The 13,684-nt window shown below is 40.9% G+C and overlaps 1 protein-coding gene across 2 annotated transcripts in view; it reads left to right on the top strand.

Moving 5' to 3' along the window:
- DDX17 (DEAD-box helicase 17) overlaps positions 2,463–13,684 on the top strand; it is an 18,062-nt gene continuing 6,840 nt past the window's right edge. Inside the window, exons 1-11 of one of the 2 annotated variants that reach the window (XM_018048765.1) lie at positions 2,463–2,850; positions 6,889–7,039; positions 7,482–7,581; positions 8,161–8,294; positions 8,600–8,665; positions 9,908–10,049; positions 10,590–10,750; positions 10,833–11,005; positions 11,344–11,454; positions 11,587–11,648; positions 12,424–12,483. In XM_018048765.1, coding sequence (XP_017904254.1) covers positions 2,801–2,850; positions 6,889–7,039; positions 7,482–7,581; positions 8,161–8,294; positions 8,600–8,665; positions 9,908–10,049; positions 10,590–10,750; positions 10,833–11,005; positions 11,344–11,454; positions 11,587–11,648; positions 12,424–12,483 — 1,210 coding nt within the window. In that variant the 5' untranslated portion in view covers positions 2,463–2,800. The remainder of the gene's footprint in view (positions 2,851–6,888; positions 7,040–7,481; positions 7,582–8,160; positions 8,295–8,599; positions 8,666–9,907; positions 10,050–10,589; positions 10,751–10,832; positions 11,006–11,343; positions 11,455–11,586; positions 11,649–12,423; positions 12,484–13,684) is intronic. The other variant, XM_018048766.1, reaches the window with a different exon arrangement.

Genomic DNA, 13,684 nt, shown 5'->3' with positions numbered 1-13,684 from the left:
TGCCCCCAATCCCTCCCAGCATCAGAGTCTTTTCCAATGAGTCAACTCTTCGCGTGAGGTGGCCAAAGTACTGGAGTTTCAGCTTTAGCATCATTCCTTCCAAAGAAAACTCAGGGATCTCCTTGAAGTCCAAGGGACTCTCAAGAGTCTTCTCCAACACCACAGTTCAAAAGCATCAATTCTTCGGCACTCAGCCTTCTTCACAGTCCAACTCTCACATCCATACATGACCACAGGAAAAAGCATAGCCTTGACTAGACGGACCTTAGTCGCCAAAGCAATGTCTCTGCTTCTGAATATGCTATCTAGGTTGGTCATAACTTTTCTTCCAAGGAGTAAGCGTCTTTTAATTTCACGGCTGCAATCACCACCTGCAGTGATTTTGGAGCCCCCCAAAATATAATCTGACACTGTTTTCATTGTCCTTCTATTTGTCACCTGTGAGATTTTGATTAGAAGATAAATATTTTTGTTTGCAAAGTGGAAGTGTGCAATTTTAAAAAAATTTCTCAGTCATATCAATTTTAGAAAAGACTATATATAATGGGACTTCCCTGGTGGCCCAGTGGTTAAGAATCCCCCTTGCAATGCAGGGAACACTAACATCCCACATGCCACACGCTTATTGAGCAAGTAAGTCCTCCCAGGGCAACTAGAGAGTAGCTCCACTTGAGTCAACTAGAGAAAGCCCATGTGCAACAATGAAGACCCAGTGCAACCAAAACTAAAAATAAATTCTTTTAAAACGTCATTTGACCACGAAGGCCTTCTCAAGACAGCCCATGTAAACACACAAGTATACGTCGCTCCGCCTCCCTCCCCCCAAACACTATTCCTTTTCTATGCTTTAAATTTGTTTTAGTTAGCAATTGCCTGATATTTGTCTCTCTCCCCACTAGTGTTAACGGCACAGGTGCAGGAACTCATTTGTTCACTGCTGTGCCACAGTAGCTGGTACAGTGTGTGGACCATTAGACTTTCACCACTTGGTCCTGTAAATCCATGACTGTCCATTTTCCTTACAGCCTAAGTGACATCTCGCAGGCCAGGACCTTCCCTCCTGTTGCTTGCTGCTGCCTGCTAGGTAGCTTCAAGTTGAGTCTGACTCTTTGCAGCCCCATGGACTGTAGCTACCAGGCTCCTCTGTCCATGGGATTCTCCAGGCAAGAATACTGGAGTGGGTTGCCTTCTCCAGGTGATCTTCCCAACCTAGGGATCCAACCCGTATTTCTTATGTCTCCTGCATTGGCAGGCGGGTTCTTCACCACTAGTGCCACCTGGGAAGCCCTTTTCTTACGCTACTTCTCTAACAATTTGGGAAATCACTCAGAAGAGTAGGAGACCCCACTCAACCCCCCAAATGGGGGCTTTACCACCTGTAGAAATAAGAATCGTTCAATAAGCTACCCCGCAAGGGCCGTAGCAGCTGACAATCCTGTGACGCCGTCTGGCCAAGCTTGTGAGACTTTAAAAGTGAAACTGGAAAGAGAAGGAAGCAGGGAGAAGGAGGTCAGCTTAGATGGAATTGAGAGAGAAGGCAGTCTAGCCTGTTTCCTGTTTAAAAACATGTACTTATGCCTTCACCTTTTCAGTATCTGAAGACCACCGCTTTTAAACTAAATCTTTTCCTCTGGGGAGAGCGCGAAGAGCCAGTAACGGGTCTTCTGAGGCAGAGCCATTTAAAGCCGGCCCAGGGGCCTCAGCGTCTACCTTAAAAGAGGGGCTCTACCCACATTTCAGCTCTTTGTTAGTCAACCGTGTCCAGCCGGTTACAATGTAAATATTCTGTTCACAAAATGCACTTCCTGTGAAAGAAGCGTAGGATAGCGGTCTAATTCAGCTGGGACCTCGACGCCTGACCAACTCCCCTTAAGAACGGACCAGGCGCCTCCATCATGGCCGCCGGCGACAGCGCTGAGCGGCAACCGATAGGAAATGGCGCCGGGGCGTGCGGTCAGTCTCGCCGGGTCCAGGGCGACGGGACCAGAGGGCTGGCCAAGACCGTCTAGGAGCGCCGGCCAGGGTCCCTGAAGACGGTCCTCGGATTTTAGCACCTAGAAACCCTGAAAGTTGACGCCTGCAATATGGAGGACGGTTATTGTCTCTGCACACCGATATGTACGAGCAGGCCCTGATTTCGTCTCGCGTCGGAACCCGGCAAAATCCTCTATTCTCTAAACAGAATGCGTTACGTACACTGCGCATCTTCGCAATAGTGGGCCGGCTAACGACGCCAAGAATGTTACGTCGCTCTCCTCCTCCCCTCCCCACCCCTAGTTCTGGTTCAGGAGGCGCGAGAACTCTACGCCCAATCCGTACTTTGTTTTTCTGCTACAGACCGCGAAGTGCGTCCGTCTCCGCAATTGACGTAAAACGCTTCCAAGAATACCCGTAGTACTCCGCGAAGCCCTCGGGCTATTCCGAGACGCTGTTTACGTATCGGCTCCGACGTACGTAGCGTTAAGCTGGAGCAGTCTCAGCGCCGGCCGCCATTTTGTGCAGTCGCTGGGAAGGGAAGGAGACGCCTAAGCCGCGGCACTGCCGGGTTTGAGCGTAGCCAAACCTACCCACTGCTTTTATAACCCCGATTCTCTGTGTTTTGCTCCCGTCTCCGACGAGAGAGGCGGCGACGGTGGCGTCTGCGACGGGAGACAGCGCGTCGGAGCGAGAGAGCGCCGCGCCTGCCGCCGCCCCAACAGCGGAGGCGCCGCCGCCATCGGTCGTCACCAGACCGGAGCCGCAGGCCCTCCCGAGCCCGGCCATCCGTGCCCCGCTCCCAGATCTCTATCCGTTTGGGACCATGCGCGGAGGCGGCTTTGGGGACCGGGACCGGGATCGTGACCGTGGAGGGTAAGGGGGGAGGAGGAGAGGAAAGGCCTTGTGTGCGCGGGGGGCGGGGAGGAGGTTGCTTCCCGAGGAGACCGCAGCCTGCGGTCAAGCGGAAAACTGGGGAGCTGACTGCGGGCCTAGGAGCGAAGCTCCCGACTGGGAGGCGAGGCGATCCAGGACTTAATAGCAGTTTAGGGCGCGGGCCTCTTGTGGGCCTGGGCCCCCGGGTCGCTGGCGGGGCGGTGGGGGGAGGGGGCGGCGGCTTGGCGACGCCCCAGCCTCTGCTTGCGGACGGTCGTCGTGGCGCGCGGCGCCCGGGCCTCAGCCCCACAGGCAGCAGGAGGGGAGCTCTGGAGGCGGCCGACCCAGCCCGGGCCTCCTCAGTTGCCCGGCGTTCGAGCCCGGCGGATTTGAGCAAGTCATTTGATCTCTCCAGAGCTAGTGTTCATCGTGAAATGCGGATGTTCTTGCTGAGAGAGAAGGATGAGGTCTCCGAGTTCACCCTGGGAAAGTCTTTTAACGGCAAATGGCTTCCGTGTTTATGGAACTGGAAACCTGGTTCGAAACTAGAGACTTTTAAGAAGCGGACTTGCAGATTTTAAAATATTTAAAAATTACGTTTAGTTGTACTTTAACTCGAAGGAAGCACACTGGAATACCAGCGACGTTTGCTGATATTATTTGCTGTCTAAAACCGTCGTTTGGCGGGAGGGAGGAGTTTTTTGTTTGTTTTAACGTTTCTTTTTTCTTTTCTAATTGGCCTGAACCATCTTGGTCTCACTTGAAATTTTTTGATATAGTAATGCCACGGTTACTGGGTTGGAAGTTAACAGGATTAAACGTGAAGTCCTCCCAGATACTGAGATTCAAATCTTAAGGTTCCTCTTAATCGAAAAAGTCGCTTTAAAAAAAGTTTTATCTATGGATAAAAATTTTGGGGACGCCACATCTTAATATATATAGATTGTGTGTGTGTGACCTTGGGCAAGATCCTGAACCTTTGTGAGCAGATTTTCTCTTCCGAAGATGGGGATAGTAATTGCATTGTTCCCCAGAATTGAGATAGTGTTTGTAATTCTATCTGTAGTAGGCATCCTGTTAAAGCTGTTTTCTCCAAACATTTTTGTCTTTTGTGGTTCAAATACATAACTACCAGACCTAATAGTCACACGCTTCTCAATTATTTGATTTACTGTGGCTCAGCTGGTAAAGAATCCGTCTGCAGTGCGGGAGACCTGGGTTCAATCCCTAGCTTGGGAAGGTCCCCTGGAGAAGGGAAAGGCTAGCACTCCAGTATTCTGGCCTGGAGAATTCCGTGGACTGTGTAGTCCATGGGATTGCAGAATCTGACACGACTGAGCGTCTTTCACTTATTAAATAAAAAGGATTATTTTGACTTACACTGTGTTCAGAAAGGAAATACTTGATTTTAGCTTTAAATTCAGAAGACTCTAAGTGAAATGTTTGCTTAGTGTTTCACAGTGTAGCCAAATTTATAATGAATTTCAATACAGCCACTTAGGAAAAAGAACTTAATGTTTCCTAGTAAAATGAGAATGACCCAGAATTCCTCTCAAGCTTTATACCCTAGACTCATAGGCCTAGAAAAACCCTTGTACATGTACTTTGGTATCCATGTTTATAAGTGTTGTTTATGACAGAATATTAGAAACAGCTCAAATGTCTGGATAAATTCGTCCCATAGAATACAGTACAGCAGTGAAAAAGAAAAATTTATATCAGCATGTATGATTCACAAACATAATATTAAGTAAAAATACAAGGTGTCCTAGAAGGATAACGTAAGTAAACTAACAGATGACAAGACCAGAATACAAGGGAATGGCTAAAATTCGAGGTACTCATTGGTATGATGGGGATTCTAAATTTGAGATAGGCACATAGAAGCTATCAAAATACTGATAATACTATTTCTTTACCATGGATGTTTTATATTTACCATATATATGCTTTAATAAGAAAAGGTTTATTATCTGAAAGGCAGAAAAAGTGAATTGCTGATCCATACTTAGTTTATCCCATATTGACTCTTAAGTATCAGATATTAAGAAAAGACTTAAATAATGTTTCAAACAAAATGGCACTTTCGTAAAGTCTGTGCCCTAACTCCACCTTTACTATGAGATTTCTTTTGTTATTTGAATTGCTATTCTTTTGTTCTTAAATGTACAGAGCTGAAATGGATTATTTTGAAAGGGGACTGAGTGAGGTAGTGTATGTACATGTACAGTCCAAATGCATTGTACATGATTCTGCATGTTAATGTGTAAATCTTTGAAAACTGGCACTTATTGCAAATCAAAATTAATACTCAAAAACATTAAGGAGCAGCATAGTATGCAAGGGGTTAGGATATATGGATATTTAAATGATTATACAAATGCACTCAGGTTCTACAAGAGGAAAGGCTCTATTGGATATTGTAGTCAACCTTATAAAGGTGGTAGAAAGTGTTTTTTTTAAGAATCCCATGTTTCAAATTACAGTATATCTTTAGAGAAGGATGATATGTCTTGGTTAAATAGCCAAGGCAATAGGGGAAAAGGAAAAACTGAAAAATAAGGGCTATCTTGATTAAGTCTTGGACATTTTTTTCAAAAGTTCTGTTTTCTTCTAGGTTGTTAATTTTAAGTTCTGAGTAATATTGGAGTGCAGCAGCAGCATTGAAATGGCATTTTTTAGGAACCACGTATGTTGTTGTTCAGTCACTAAATTGTGTCCAACTCTTTGCAACCCTGTGGACTGCAGCACACCAGGCTTCCCTGTCCTCACTATCTCCCAGAGTTTGCTCAAATTCATGTCCTTTGAATCAGTGGTGCTATCTGACCATCTCATCCCCTCTCTCCCCTGTCTGCTGCCTTGGATCTTTCCCAGCATTAGGGTCTTCTCTGAAGAACCACATAATTAGGCAGCCAACCTCTGAAAGTTAGTCTTTGGTCATTTTTCTTTGCAAGACTGACAGTTTAAAGACTTGGCTTTTTTATTTGTAGAGAACCTAATTTATTGATAGAACTGTGTTACTTAACCTAAGAGGGAGGGAGGAGGGGTCAGTCTCCTATTTGGTCTTAAGCCTGAGGACGTATTGAAGGTGTTGATTGGTATTGATCAACAGTAATATAAATGGAATCTGCCAAGTTCTGTCTTTTTGAATGTAAATACTTAATGGTCCCAAATTTCCTGCCGTCAGTTTTTATATATTTGTATTTAGAGAAATATCTAGCTGGCTCTTTAAGCCAAGAAATTTTAAGAGCATTTTGAGTTCCAGGAAATTGATGTGCTTTAGAATGGTTAGTACATCTGCTGCCTGTTGATTAGTAAACTAGTGGAACCACTTGTAAGATGATGTTATGAATGAATTAGAGTAGAAAAGGAGAATTAAATTTGATGTAGTGTTTAAGGAAATGGGATGAAAACATTGTGTATTTGTACACCAAAACAATGTCCTGCATTTTTAATAGGTTGAAATACAGAAATGAAGACCATCTTAGGATTCTTCTTAGGAAACAGAACATTTTAAGTTTGGCTAATGGCCATTTTTGTACTCCAGTTGAATTTGTTTGTTGTGAAAGCAAGATAAAGCGAAAAGAATGATTTTTAAATTGTTTTAAAGACCTTAGATAACTTTTTCTACCTGTCCATAGTTTTGCCCTAATTTAAACTTAATGTCCTCACTTAGCTTCATTTCAGAATATTACATAAGAGTAGCAATTTCTGTTCACGTTAGTATTTCTGCTGCTGCTGCTAAGTCGCTTCAGTCGTGTCCAACTCTGTGCAACCCCATGGATGGCAGCCCACCAGGCTCCCGCGTATTTCTAGCACCACTTTATAGTTGATACCCAGTAACTATTTGTTGAATGAATACAATTATGTCAATTTGTACTGTTTACTATGGCAGATACTGTTTTAAGTACTTTACACAAATATTTTTTGGAGGGGGCTGGTAGTATCTTAAGAGTTGTATCTTTTTGCATGTTTTTATGGCACCTGAAATATTTTGCTTTAAAAATACTAATAAACTGAAAATTTTGATATTTCTAGATTTGGAGCAAGAGGTGGTGGTGGCCTTCCCCCAAAGAAATTTGGTAATCCAGGGGAGCGTCTACGTAAAAAGAAGTGGGATTTGAGTGAGCTCCCCAAGTTTGAGAAGAATTTTTATGTCGAACATCCAGAAGTGGCAAGGCTGACTCCAGTAAGTTTTAGGGGCGGTATTTATTTACCTTTTCTTGACATACAGTAATGAACCAAGTAGATAAATTAGCCAAAGTTTACTCATACATATATATATTTATACACACAAAGTTTACTCTTGTATTTTTTTTTCTGGTGTGGTGGGGGTTTTTCTTTGGTTCTTGTTAGGAAAGCTGATACTTGTAAGAGAAAGCACTTGATTCTCATATGTTGGTTATATTTCATTTAACTGTTCTCATGTGGAAAATGAAACCTACTGCATGCTTCGTTGACTTAGAAAGTTGGGTGAAGTTGAACATACATGAAAAACACTGTAAGAAGTGTTAAACATATTTTCCATTGTAATTGTGAATTTGATCCTTGTTATGCTATATTGGAACATAAAGTTTTGCACATTTAGAATAAATTGGTTACTGATTTGTCTTACTTTGTTTCTTAAATAGTATGAGGTTGATGAATTACGCCGAAAGAAAGAGATTACAGTGAGAGGGGGAGATGTTTGTCCTAAACCTGTGTTTGCCTTCCATCATGCTAACTTCCCACGTAAGTGCTTTTCAGTCCAGTATATTAATTGTTAATTTAGCTTGAATGGTCACTGTGCTCATAAGTTATTTAAAAGTTTTGACCCAGCTCAGGATTTTGTTGAAAAGACAAACAGAAACCTTTCACAAAAGTTCTTCAAGTATTTTGGCAGGGGGAGTTGTCTTTTTAATGCTCATGTGTTCTCAGTTTAGAACTTCTTTGGGTCTTTTGCAGGGTTTTTTGTTTGATTGGTTGGTTGGTTTTCATCTCCTTGGGGTTTTGCCTCTACATTTTAGAAAAATAGCAAAATAAAATTGCTTTCTACCTGGATAAAATTTGGATTAGATAAGCAGTAGGCGGCTATTAGGTGCCTATGCCTTGTACCTTAGATACTTTAGACCAATGGTTTTCAAGTTTTCGAGAATAAGGGTAGATGGCTATGGCAGTAGCCTTCTTGAGAAGTAGTCAGCAGGTCAAATAACTGAATTTCAGTAACTGAAGACAAAACTACTGCTTCTCTTGGAGAGATGTATAATTTCTTTTGGCTGTAGGTTCGCTTCTTAGTTTTACCTAAAAGCAATAATATCTGTTCTTGTACAGAATACGTAATGGATGTGTTGATGGATCAGCACTTTACAGAACCAACTCCAATTCAGTGCCAGGGATTTCCCTTGGCTCTTAGTGGCCGGGATATGGTGGGCATTGCTCAGACTGGCTCTGGGAAGACGTTGGCGGTATGTACCCACAAGGGAAGACTTTTCATATTGTGGTAACTTATTTTGCTGTTGTATATTAACATATATTCTCAGTGCGTAAAATTCTGATTCAAATAGTGGAAGTAATATTTCAGCTTTTTAGCTATCTGAAATATGTGGAAGCATTTTATGTTCATATTTGCGTTGCATATATATGTAAGAGATGTGAATTCTGTTTTCCCTTTCCTGGTTTTACTTAGACATTATCAATTACTGTGATAACTTAGAACAGTTAATATAATGGCTTAGTTTTGGTATAAGACTGTCCTTCTTTTCTCCTCCAGTATTTGCTACCTGCAATTGTTCATATTAACCACCAGCCTTACTTGGAAAGAGGAGATGGCCCAATTGTAAGTGTTTTTCAGTTTGTGTATACTTCGAAAAATAACTACAGTTTATTATTATGTTTTAGGCACTGAACTTTACATGTGTTCTCAGATTTCATTCGCAACCCCACCTTCCATATCTGGAGGAAATATTGTCTTACTGGTAAATCTTAGGCACAGTGACTTGCCCAGGGTCAGATAGTAATTAAATTGCTGAGCTGGAATTTGAATCAGTCTTACTTTTAACTACTGTGCCTGTTACCTTCATATGTAGGCATTTTCTGTGCATTAAATACAGATGCATTGCTTAATTGCCCATTGATACTATGAGGGATACAAAGGTGTAAAATGAGATTCTTGCTCTGTGGATATAAGTCAGGTTTGGGATGTTTATTTTTTGTGTTTAAGTAATGCTTTTGTAAATGTTCATAGACCAGCACCATTTTCTGGTTTGATCATTTTCAGTTAATGCTATTTACTGTAAGATTTCAGTAGTGGTCTTCAAACATTTTGAATGTACTTTCTTAACATTTTTTTAATAGAGCTTGCACTCACTATATGTTTATAAATATGTACATTATACAGTATGTCTTAATGCTTCACAACAAGAAGTAGTGCATTAATTTTTCATTACATAATATGTAATGTATTTCATATGGCTAACGGAGTTAGCAATATTATCATTAACTAATGTCTAATGGATTGATATACCAAGTGAGTTATTGTTACCAGCATATATGATTCCTGTTTCAAAGTGTCTAAATTTTATTTGACCAACTTCTTGTCACATTGTGTATAAATGTGTTTTTGCCAGATTTGCCTGGCTAAGAGCTTGAACTAGATGTCAGAAAAATGTCAGCTCTGCTCTTTTCTTGTTCTGATAATTAAGTAAAGTTTGAGACTTACCTGGTTTTGTTACAGGAATATTGTAGCTACTTACTCATTTTGAGAGTTGTTTAGTTAAAACTAGGTAATGCAGTCTATAAATCTTATGTAGCACACATTAATGAATCGTATCAAAAGTCAACCATCATACTACATGGCAAATATTAGTTCTCAAATTGGATTGACCAAAAGATTCATTCAGGTTTTTCTGTAAGATGTTAGGGATATAATTTTTAGCCACATTACAGTGCAATATCTTATACCTATTGCCTTCCCAGTCCCCTACCCCAGATTAGACAATAGAGAATTAAGTAACCTTTTTGTACTTTTTTTGTTCCCCTTAAACTTGGGGTGGTGTCTCAAATGATTTGTTTGCTTTAGTGTCTAGTTCTGGCTCCTACCAGAGAGCTTGCCCAGCAAGTACAGCAAGTGGCTGATGACTATGGCAAATGTTCCAGATTGAAGAGCACTTGCATCTATGGAGGTGCTCCTAAAGGTCCCCAGATTCGAGATTTGGAGAGAGGTAAGAAAAAAAGAGCATTTAAGAATTTTTAGTTTTATTTTACCAGGTTTTGTAAATGAAATAGAACAGGAAAATAGTGGATTCTGGTGGGGTCGGGGGATCAGTATTTTAGTAGCTTAGAAATTCTCGAATACGGTTAAAATGCTATTTTAGGAAAGTCCAGTGTGGTTGGAGACTTAACGGGGTTTTTATACATAAATTCTTGTTGCTAAGTCACTTCAGTCGTGCAACCCCATAGACGGCAGCCCACCAGGCTCCCCCGTCCCTGGGATTCTCCAGGCAAGAACACTGGAGTGAGTTGCCATTTCTTTCTCCAATGCATAAAAGGGAAAGGTGAAAGTGAAGTCGCTCAGTCATGTCCAACTTAGCGACCCCATGGACTGCAGCCTACCAGGCTCCTCCATTCATGGGATTTTCCAGGCAAGAGTACTGGAGTGGGGTGCCATTGCCTTTATGTCATGTTTTTTCCAGGTACTTGCTGAAGCTTGAACAGCATTTAAAGAATTCTTAGTTGACTAGATCTTTGGTTTTGTTTTACAGGTGTTGAGATCTGTATAGCTACTCCTGGACGCCTGATTGATTTCCTGGAGTCAGGAAAGACAAATCTTCGCCGATGTACTTACCTTGTACTGGATGAAGCTGACAGAATGCTTGATATGGGCTTTGAGCCCCAGATTCGTAAAATTGTTGACCAAATCAGGGTGTGTAAAGCTTATGTTTTGTTAATACTCTTTGCCTATAGTGGTTCCTTAATCTAAAAGAAAGTCTGTCTTTTCCTGATAGCCTGATAGGCAGACATTAATGTGGAGTGCCACCTGGCCAAAAGAAGTAAGACAGCTGGCAGAGGATTTTCTTCGTGATTACACCCAGATAAACGTAGGCAATCTGGAGCTGAGTGCCAACCACAACATCCTCCAGATTGTGGACGTCTGCATGGAAAGCGAAAAAGACCACAAGTATGAGAGATTTCACTGTTTTGATAATGCTGATAAAACTTTTGCTCTAATAATCTTCTAAAATTAAAGTGTTATTCATAGAAGCCAGTATTTCCTAGCCTTGAACACATTAAAAGCATTGTTTCCCAACAATCCATTATGTATGTAACCAGAGCAATGAAGTTAAAGGCAGGAATTCTGGATTCTTAAATTTGACCAGCTCTGATAATTCCCAGCCGTATTAAAAGTAATTTAAAAAGATACTAAAACTCTGAAGGGTTCATACTGGAAACATAGCTTCTGCATAATGTATAAGGAGGTCTTCTCTAGATGATTTCATTGTTTCGTCTGGTTTTCAGGTTAATCCAACTTATGGAAGAAATAATGGCTGAAAAGGAAAATAAAACCATAATATTTGTAGAGACGAAGAGACGCTGTGATGACCTCACTCGAAGGATGCGCAGAGATGGGTAAGTGCAGCACTGATGTAATTAATTTGCCTCGGATTTTATAATTCAGTAGGAATTTGTAAATTGGTACTGTTAATGTTGTGTAATATTTCAATAATTCCTAATATGTACTTGGCTTTTTTCTTCTGACAGTTGGCCAGCTATGTGTATCCATGGAGACAAGAGTCAACCAGAAAGAGATTGGGTACTTAATGGTGAGTTCAAAACAAAGCATTGTCTTTACAGTGTATTTCAGGGATTGGTAAACATTCTGTAAAGAGCCAGGTAGTAAATATTTTTGGCTTTGCAGATTTTATAGTGGTTTGTGTCACAACTGTTTAGCTGCTATTGCAGCACAAATATAGCCATAGACATTATGTAAAGAGAGCCTGGCTGTTTTCCAGCAAAACTTTATTCCAAAAATGGGATTTGTGCCACATTTGATCCGTAGACCAGAGTTTGCCTAGCTATGCTCTGGTTTTTTGAATATTGAGAGCATTTTTGTCCTCTCCACTGTACTTTTAAATGTCAGTAATGCTGGGTCTTTATACTACTTTTTCACCACTTAAACCACTCTATCTAATAAGTTCTTGCCTTTATAGATACATAGAGTGGCCTGGAAGCTCCCAGAAATTTTAATGGAGGCTTCATCATGTTAACTCAGTCTCCATCTCCTCTCATCTCCTCTGAGGATTGAGAGTGGGGCTCAAAGTTCCAAACTTCTCCAATCACAGCTTGGTCTTTCTGGTGACCAATTTCTGTCCAGGAGCTATTCTGGAGCCCATCAAGTGTCATTTCATTAGAATAAGAGACCTCTACTATTAACTTTAAATTTAAAAGAGCTTGGTATGTTCTGACACCATTACTTCAAATTTTAACATGGTAGAAAAGGCCAGAGAGCTGGGGATATTTATTTGGTCACTTTTTAAGATATATCACATAGCTTTGATTTTATAACTTGGTTTTCATGGTGTCATCCTTGTTTTGCAGAGTTCCGTTCTGGAAAGGCTCCCATTCTCATTGCCACAGATGTAGCCTCCCGTGGGCTAGGTTTGTATAGATAGGTGTCTCTGTCAATGGTATATATATCTTTTGGTTTAAAGATTTGCTTGTCATTTCACATTAGAGCTGCATATACATATGTTTAGGTAAATATTTAAAAGAGAAGAATTACATACAAAGTACGTGATTTCCCCCCACCCCCCCACATTTTTTTTTTAAACCTTGGTGGGTTTTTTGTTTGTTTTTTATTTTCTTTTTATTTTCAAAGTCTCTTCCTGCTCCTAACAAACAGGCTTTGGTCTGCAGCAAGGCCTAGGCATGACTATTTAAACAGTTGGAGGGAGAGGAGACATTCAGTTGAACAGCTCAACTTTTTCCTGGTTTTATTCTATTTTCTGGGTGAATAGAATGAGCCTGATTGAATCTAGCTACTAGAAGCTAGTTTCTTCAGTTACTTTTTTCCCCTCTACGAATATGTCTGTGGAGGTACAATTCCATGAATGCTAATATATTCTTGGGATTTAGTAAGTATAAATACAATACCTTTCAGCAATTAAATCTGCTTTGCCCGGTTTAATTTACTGAAGTAAAATTTTCATGAGCACTCAGTTAGCCCCTCTTCCCACCCATATTCATATCATTGATGTGCTTGCTGTCTTCCAATTTAAGATCTTAATCTGAAGCTGATGTTCTGGAGTTTAAACCCATTATGATTTTATGCAGAGATATTTTGTGGTACTTTAGCCCATTCTGAGAAAAATAGGTGTAATTCAAAACTTAATTTTAAAAAAATGACAAGAGTATTTCTATTACAAAGATATTTTTAAATTTATTGACATACTTCTTGCTGAGTAAGGCAAGAAGCAACCATATTCCCTATGATACTCAACATAAAGGAAGCAAGTATTTGAACTGGATTACGAAAGTAATGAAGGCTTTTTATACATTGCACTCATCGTATTCCCTCCTTCAGAGGTGGTGACTTGCAGCCATGACTGAAAAATTGTCTCTACCCTCTGAGGTCATGTCTGGATCTGTGCGGTTAGAACTTGGGCCTGTTGGGAGAAGAGGCTGAAGCCTGAAAGCAGTTTACATAAAAGCTTTCAGTGATGGTGGTTTTTAAACAGGCTTGCTATGTGCTGGTAGCTTCTTTGTGCATCTTGCCTAGACAATTTAAAATATTTGTTCCATGTCCCCCTGCATTTCTAAACCAAATCAATTGGCTGCCATTAGAATAACTTAGACTCTT

Source organism: Capra hircus, chromosome 5 (genome assembly GCF_001704415.2).
Source record: "Capra hircus breed San Clemente chromosome 5, ASM170441v1, whole genome shotgun sequence".
NCBI lineage: Eukaryota > Metazoa > Chordata > Mammalia > Artiodactyla > Bovidae > Capra > Capra hircus.
This window is presented reverse-complemented; position numbering and strand designations above follow the sequence as displayed.